General features: G+C 42.9%; 1 protein-coding gene across 5 annotated transcripts in view; it reads right to left on the bottom strand.

Moving 5' to 3' along the window:
- Positions 1-7,659: 7,659 nt before the first annotated feature.
- The window catches only part of SNX10 (sorting nexin 10), a 73,422-nt gene continuing 72,288 nt past the window's right edge, over positions 7,660-8,793 (bottom strand). For all 5 annotated transcript variants that reach the window (XM_042968637.1, XM_007077118.3, XM_042968618.1 and 2 more), the window contains one exon: positions 7,660-8,788. In XM_042968637.1, the coding sequence (XP_042824571.1) occupies positions 8,707-8,788 (82 nt within the window). In that variant the 3' untranslated portion in view covers positions 7,660-8,706. The remainder of the gene's footprint in view (positions 8,789-8,793) is intronic.

The raw sequence follows: 8,793 nt of genomic DNA, 5'->3' as shown, positions 1-8,793 counted from the left end.
CCTGACTTGTAGTGGATGCCCTCAGAGTAGACCTCAGCCATCAGCGCATAGGAGACATATCATGAGTCCTGAATAACTAGTAGGAATTAGCCAAGCTATGAGGCATTGGGAGGGGAAAAGAAAAGACCCTTCTGAACCAAGGGAACCCGCAGTGACTTCATCAGCAATTCACATCCAGCCTCTCGTTGTATTATTATCCTCACGCTATAAATGAAGGAACGAATTCCGTAAGGTTGAGCGACCTATTCCCACTTATCTTGTAAGCAGTGAAACCAAGATTTAAACTTGTTACCATTTTCCCTGCCTCTTTATAGAACTTGCTCTCTGAAGGAGAATCCTTTTAACTTAGTGATATTCACACTTCCCTCACACACCACACCTCAGGGACACCTGGGGTGAATGCAAGTGCATTCATTCTGGGAAGAGATCCAAAGTATTACAGAATCAAATATCATGGAATTTTAGATTTTCTTCTTCAAATCAGGTTAAGGAAACTGCATAGAGAAGCCACCCCCCCCCACGCCCTCCCACACACGTACACTTAAGAGATTCACAGTGCATATTAACATATGAAAGGCACTGACAAGTCCTGCAGAAAAATTAATGTTAAATTTTGTTTGACTCAATGTGTCTGAAATGTAACTGACCATGGAAACCTCCAACTTAACCCCTTTCCTTCCTTCTTTTCTTTCTTTCTTTCTTTCTTTCTTTCTTTCTTTCTTTCTTTTTCTTTTTCTTTCCTTCTTTCCTTCCTTCCCAACCCCCTTCCTTCCTTCCTTCCTTCCTTCCTTCCTTCCTTCCTTCCTTCCTTCTTTTTTTAGTAACACTTATTAACACCTTTAAAGACATTCTGTATCCAATTTTCTTACTGCAGTGATGAGGAAACTGCAGTGGAGAGGGGTTGGGAGCTACCTTTGGGTATGTGCTAATGGCAGAGTCAGAACTCAATTCATCAGACTTCCTTCCAGTCAACATTCTCTCAGACAAATCATGCTTCAATATGTCCGTTCCATACTTCCAATATGTAAACAGTACACACAGCACATGAGTTGATAACCTTGTAATTGCCAACTTAACAAATTACCCCTCTAAAAAAAACCACAAAGAAATCCGTAGGTGAGAGCTGAGATCATGTATACAAATCTGAAGTGTGTTTATATACACTATTAATCGCCCTTGTCATGGTTTATATTAGTTATCCAACTCTTGCTGATATCAACTGTTTATCTTCACAGGGTTCCCACTGAAATAATAATACTAATAACAACTACTAGCTCTCTCGTTGCTCTCAGTGTGAAAGATAACATTAATATTTCGATGGCAATTTCTAGTGTTTATCTTTATGCATTCATTTAAACGGAACCAAAGCTGAAGAAATCACTTGTTAACAAGATAATCACAGAACAAATCTTTGCACCAAGTACTTCGTTGCGAGATCAAATCCCATCATCACCACCTAAAAGGAAAATTCTTACTTACTTTGGAATTCAGTTGGAATCCAGACAGCACAAAAAAGGAAGGGAAGGGTTTTTTTTTGTTTTGTTTTTTGGGGTTTTTTTTGTGTGGAGATTTCTATTATAACAGTATCTATTATATTAAAATTTAAGTTATGTTTGAATGAAAACATTTTCCAGGTAATATACAAATTAACGAACACATTTCAAGAGCAGTCAGGGTGCAAATTTGAAGAGTATTTATGAATAATAATGGATTAGGAAAGGCCAATTGGGCTGTCTGTCTAAACAGTTAAATGTTCAGTGCCTGCATTCTGCATTTGTTACCAAAGGCTTCTTTATCAGCAGAAGGAGGCAAATGATACCCTGAAAATGTTTTAAACGTGCAACTTTGCTTATCTTCCTGTATTAATGATCCTTACGGCAGTTGTTATATTAACCTTATCACATAGAACAGCAATAGGGGAAAACTATTGTGAAAGGAAGGAAAAGAAAAGGCATTTAGTTTAATCTTGAGACCCTTTTTTCAACCTAGCAATTTTCTGATTGTCAAGGGCAGGGGGTAATGAAAGTAAGGTTTTTACTGGGTTTTCTTAAAATCTCAAAAAAGAAATCAGACATTTCAGACATTTCCAAATGGGTGATTCATTAAACATCATATGCTGTGAAGAGGACAGAGATTAGATTATCAATGAAAGGCTCATTACGTGAGTTCTGGGTTTCGTGAGGTCCGGGAAAGAGCTCTGACCGGGAGACAGTGAGTGACTCCTGAGAAAGCCAGCCTCTCCTTCAAGGCTCTGAATTACTCATTTGTGGATATGACATTACAAGAAATACAATTTGCCCCTCAGAAGACTTCTAGATTCTTCTTCATACAGTCCCTGTGCTCACATAGAGGAAATTCAAAGGCTCCGTCTTTTAACTCCGTTTAACTTGGACAACAATACCAAACCCGACCCTAAGACCCCTTACCTTCTCATTCTCTCAAGGTGCTTAGGGAACCACCTAACTTTATGACTGCAATTAATGTTTTCGTTCCACTGCAAATGCTTGAGCTTAACACACAGACCAGCAGAGTGAAGCCCCTTCGGCTTCTTCAGCCAGGTAATACGCTTCTTCCTTTTTTTTTTTTTTTTTTTTTTTTTTCCATTATCCCTTTAATGCAGAGCAGGGCTACTGATTACAAAGAGGCAGTTTGACTCCAGCAATAGGTCTTCCTCACTAATCCTCACTGTCATGGAAATTCCAGCTGCTACAAGAATAAGAGGTTCAATCCATATTTGCCAGCTCTAATATGAAATCTGTCAGAGCCCAAATTAATGAGTTCCAAATTCCTTACATCACGATAACAGGTTAAGACTGGTCAATTAATTACATAAATCCTTCCCGATTCATTGTGCGTTTGCAGCCCAGATTGTGTCTTACATTACTCCATGACACAAGGCCTTTTGGCTCCTGTTGTTCTGCAGAAAGGCCCCATTTAAGAGGAGGCTGCCTGCCACGGCAAAATGTTAAATGTCACACGTTAAATTTGCACTTTTCTGTAATTGCTTTTGTTAAAAAAAAAAAAAAAATTAAATTAAAGCACAGGGCTCCCAGTACACCACTATGCAGAGGGCTGGGGTGGTACTGAATGGATCCCCAGGCGTGCAAGGAGCTACCTTTCACCTCTAAAGGTTCGCAGGGTCTCTCTGTAGCAGGTGCCCAGTAGGCAGTGGAACCCAGAACCCGCACATTTGTGAAAATGAACCAAGTTTCCCGAGGATCCGTGGCAGCAAAAATATATACTTGGGAGAGTCTTTTCTTGATGAAAGGATTAAAATAGCACTCTTTACATAGCCAGATTCCCTTTTGTCTACCAGCAAAAGTTAGATATATAAAACACGGTTGATCTAATCACTTCTTCAGGAACATACATGGTACAAACGAATGCGTGTCATACGTGTGTAGATCTTTGCCATAAAAAAAGATGTTGCTGATGGCTTTGCTATTTGGGTTTGTAACTGGGACACATCTACAGAGGGAAAATAACTGAGGATTAAGATCTCAAAGGAGTTAAAAAATCGTCCAGGTCAAACGTTTTCCTTTCTAAAGCATCAAAATGAGCTTGGAATCACAACTCGTTTGAACTAGACGTAGACTGTGGACTTCCAGCTTCCTAGGGCAGCCGGTCTTCACTCCGGTACATGTCCTTGTGGAATGGCCTTTTATGTGCCTAGGTGTTCTGTACTGAAGGACCCAGTCTCTGGTATTATTTCCTGCATCATCTCATTGAGGGCTGGGGGTTCTGCGAATACGCTAGCGAGCAGACGATGCCACTAAGCACAAAGTGAAATCTACATGGGGCGCAGGTTCCTCCGACCTGGAACCCCCAACGCCACTCCACCACGCGGACAACTAGCCAGACCCGAGGCTGCGTGTTCTCTCCGCCGCCCTGGCCCCGCAGCGCCCCCCTCTGTCCTCCGACGGCCTTGCACCGGCTATGCCATCTGCGCGCGCCTCTTTTTTCCAGGAGAAGAACAGCCCCCCCCCCCCGCCCCGCTTCTGGGCCCCCAGCCTAAAGCGGTGGAGGATCCGTGTTCCTAAACTACCCCGCTACCCCCACCCCCGCACACAGAGACATTAAACTCTGACCCAGGGCCGTTTCTGGACCCGGAGGCACGCGCTTCTATCCCGAGGCCCAGTCCCGCCACCAGGCGCGACCGTCCCCTCCCTCTCCAAACGGGAGGAGGCTAGTTTAAGGCGACGGCGCGTCCGCTCGGCAGGTTTTAAGGTCCTGGGGAGACTGGAGAGGAAAGGGGTTAACTAACGGGTGCGGTGCGTGCGCAGACATTCGGAGCGCACCGGCTTCGCCCAAGCCTCGCCGCGACCCCGGGGCGTTCGCCGCCCCCCCGTACCCCCCAGGCCTCGTCGCCTCCAGGCCGGGCGGCACGTCGTCGCCCTCTCTCCGGCCGGCCGGCGGGGCCGGGGGCCGCAGCGCCGCGAGCATCTTGCAGAACAAAGACTCAGGTCTAGACGGGGCAGCGCCGCCGCCGCCGCCGCCGCCGCCGCCTCCTCCCCCGGCTGCGGCTCCGGCGCGGCCGACCCCGACCCAACCATCCCCAAACCCACCAGAACGGCGGAGTTGCGGCTCCACGCGCGCTCCCAAACCCAGCGGGGCCCCAGGAGACCACCGAGCCCGGAGGCCCGCGGTGGGGACGTCGCTATTCAAAGCTCCCCCCGCCCCTCCGACACCAAACCCACCCTCCGAGGCCCCTCTGCATTTTTATGTTTTATTATTGTTTTTCAAGCAGCCAGAGTCGTCATTTTCACATTGGGAAGGGGGCCTCGTGGTGCCCACGTTGGCAGCAGGTGGGGCAGGGGAGAGGGCGCTGCAGGTTTGTGCTGTAAATCGCTGTCTTTTTGCGGCCGTTGTTCCCACTCGCCACCCACCGCCCCCCTCCACCCGGGTTTTCTTTTTTTCTCTCTCTCTCTCTCTCTCTCTCTCTCTTTCTTTCCGCAGCGCAGTTGCTATGGGTTACCAGGGCGGTTGCCATGGGTTACCGGACCGAGGCCGGCTGGCTCGCTACCTGCCACCCAGTCGCCGCCGCAGCCGCCGCCGGCGGAGCGCCCGGGCGGGAGGAGGCGGGAGCGCGCGTGTACGGGACGCGGCGCGGGGGAGTGTGCGCGGGCCGCCGAGGCGCCGCAGCCAACGGGCGGCCGAGGGTGCAGCGGCGGGAGCGCCACCGCCAGTGGGGTGGGGGCAAAGCTATAAAGAAGACCCAGAGGTAAGAAACTAACAAAAACACAACCACAAGTTATGCCCGTGCTGTGCCTCTGCAGCAGCAAAGACAAGCGGTGTGGGGTTTGGGGATGAGTCTACACTTCTCGTGGGGGAGAGAAAGGGTGTGTGCCTCTTTGGCATAAGCCATTTGCATAGCGTCTTTAGACCAGAGTTTACTTTCAGCAGAAAACCGTGGCTGAATTTTTTCCCCTCTTTTCTTCTGTATCGTTTGAAAAGAAGTCCTTGGAATTTTGGAGAAAGAGAAAATGATCATTACCAGAGTTGGCGCAGCTGAAATAAATGACTGTCCAAGGCAGTGTTCATAACAATGATCCAGAAAAGTTTCCAACAAGAGTGAACAGCAATTGTGTCTGACTTAAAGGGACAATGGTGACTCGTTTGTGAGATGCATACGGCAAAGAACAGAGTCAAAATCCTTAGTAAATATTTCAAATTTTAAAATGTTGCTTACCTACATCCTTCTAAAATTTTTGAATTCCCTCTATTAAAATGTATTTCTTATGACCTTTATTTGCAAAGAAAATTGTATCTATGCTTTGAATGTCAAATTGCAGTAATTAATTTCAGACGGCGTTTTGTACTTGGAAATGTGTCTATATAATAAAGGAAGAGAAGGTCTATATTCCAAACAAAAACAGAAAATTGTGTTGAAATTAATGGTTTTCCTCCACTGAAAAGATGCTACATGGGATTTACAGGACACCAACTAAGCAATTTAAGTATTAAGAGGGCAACTATTTAGAAAGAGAATAAGCTTTTGTTGTGTTATATTTGTCTTAAAACTGTAGAGGCCTTTTGTGAAAAAAACTGTCTTCCATTTATAGCTGAAATACTAAAAACCTTATTTGTACCACAGTAGCTCCATAATGATGAATCCTTAAGGCACCAAAAAAACGGAGTTCAAAACAACATTCAATTTACTGTTGGATATAACTGTAATTGTGGCGAGGCTAAATGAATTTGTTTATGTTCTCAATAGCCATAAAAGAAATTTTATTCTTTTACCTTACTACAGTAAGGTTATTGCATATCACTTGTTTGTATTTAATTATTCAATAAAATGTGCATTAGGCTTGAAAAGCTCCTGCAAGATATTTAATATCTTAAGGGACATAACTATTTAAAGATAAACATTTCTGCTTTTCCTTGGCAATTTTTAAAACTTGTAATTTTAACTAGAATCTAAGTCACTTTCTTCCAAGTGAGACTTTAAAGAAGCCCTAAGTAACAGGTTGTTGACTTTCCTTGTCGACACCTCCGGGTTATATATAAAACCAGTTCTCAAACAAAACACACAAACTGGCTTTATAGGTGAATCATTTACCCTTTAAGAACTAGCCAGGGAAATACAGTTCTGCTGTATGTAAATCATAAAGCATCCAAGATTACATTAAAAAAAGTTTTAAATAAACATCGACTTAATTTAGTTACTTAGTAACTACTTTTTTTTCCCAAAGAAAGCTTTATAAAATTACGCCAGAGAAAAATAAGAGACTTGAACATAGCAAGAAGGCCACTGGGGGCTGAAGTTTACCTAAATATCTCAGCTGCAGAAAATGAGAAGCCAGTGCTTACAAAACAACCAAACCCAAGGCTAAAAACCTCAAATGTGTACAACTATACTGAGCAGTAAACCAAATCTTACCCACGTTTCTCATTAAAATTTACTGCTTGCTCAAAAACACCCTTAAATTAGGTGGAAGTCAAAAAAAAAATGTATTCTCTTCTATAAAATAAGTGATCCAACAAACTGAACTTGATTTTTTCACGTTTAATGTGAAAACGATGATCATGTGAAGGTTACATACCACAGTATTAGGCATTACTTAATATCAACTTTAATGGCTATGTTACATCATCTAAAAATATGACAATTGGTGGCACATTACATGCTGTTGAAAACTGCTGCAAAACAGAAATAATGTGAATTCAGACACATATTGCCAAACAAGCTGGGGATCGCTCTTACGTGGCTAGATGGCAAACTTCACAGGTTAGCAAGATAAAAAGAAATTGCTCCATCTTTTCCGCCCCCGTGTTAAAATGAGTCTTAGATGATAAAATAACAAGATCCAAGATACATTAAATAAAAATATTTACAAAAGTTCAATAATGTTTTAGACCAAACAAAAACAAAAAAGGAAAACTTAAGGAAATCATTCTTGTTCTAAATTTAATTTATTTTCTGTTCTTAGTTACGAGCACTTCAAAGGCTTTTTAATAATACAGTCACTTTTAAACTCCCAGTTAAAATGAGGTGAGGTAACATTTAATTAAAGCAACAAGTCATCGCAGTTACGTGGAAGTGTCTTCCCGGTAGTTTGAGAGACGCTTCACACCATTCAACAGAGAAGAAACTTGGATAATTATCTCAAGGAAACGCTGCCTCATCTGAAATTTGAAGTTCAATGTAGTTTATCTAAGACATTTTATCTTTGGGCCACTAACAAAGAAGACATTTTATTAAACTGCGCCAGTCCTCAGGCAGATGCCTTAAAAGAAAGGCTCTTGAAAAATGAGTAATTCTTAAATTAGCAAGTTGATACTCTTTTCTAAATGATGGGAATGTTTATTGAAAACATTAAATGTATTACTTTTTATAAGATCCCACTTGTAACTTAAAAATAAGTAACAAGTAACCACCACTGACACTGAAAGTTATCTAGTGATAAGAAATTGCACATTTAGTCAGAAAACAGTCAACCTGGAATTCTAATTACACGCCGGTAATGAAACCACAGTACCTGTTTCCAGAAACCAGGTGTTAAAGCTTAATGTGAACAATGCAAATGTATTTCTGAATCTATATATTGCAAGTATGAGCAAAATTACGAGCACGATTTCTGTTTTCATGTAAGACGTAAACATTATTTTACCATGTCTCTAGTCATAAGGTACATTTTCCATCTACGTGTGAAATAAAATACTGGAAAGGCGAAGCTTCTTAAAATATTTCAAACACCCAAAGCGAAGTGTTTTGCCAGTGCAGGGGAGGTGCCCAGAAAACATCAGCCACATGTCTGAAAGAGGCCGTCCGGTCGATGCCGTCAGTCTTCATACTGGCTAAGATCACACGAGCTGGGTTTATGCTGACGCTGTCCCACTGACACGAGAAGGAAGGCGCTTTCTGGATTTTCAATGCTGCCTATTTACCTATCTTTTCAAATTCAGCAAAACCAACTCGGTGCTTCTAAATGTATGTGGCATTTCAGTTCAGGACAGGATCTAGTTTTACCGATAATGTTTGCCTACAAAGGAGAGTTGCATTCGCGGGCCTTTAGCTTTTTACAGGAGCTTATCCAAAATAAGACAACATAAAAATACCACTAATAAACAACCCAACGTCTTTAATTAAATACCTACTATCATGACAGGGAGCGTTAGGTAAGAAGCTATTATTAGTGAGCTTGCTTCTCCACGACTGGACTTAATTCACTATTCCGAAGATGGTAACATCAGAATTCTTTTTCAGGATTCCTGCGGGGCTGTGCTCATTTTACATCCGTGTGAACTGCTGTCATCACTACTGTGTCCGAGCCCAGAGGATGAACTGGA

This window comes from Panthera tigris, chromosome A2 (assembly GCF_018350195.1).
Source record: "Panthera tigris isolate Pti1 chromosome A2, P.tigris_Pti1_mat1.1, whole genome shotgun sequence".
NCBI lineage: Eukaryota > Metazoa > Chordata > Mammalia > Carnivora > Felidae > Panthera > Panthera tigris.
Note: the sequence above shows the minus strand (reverse complement) of the source record. Positions and strands in the feature narration are given on the sequence as shown.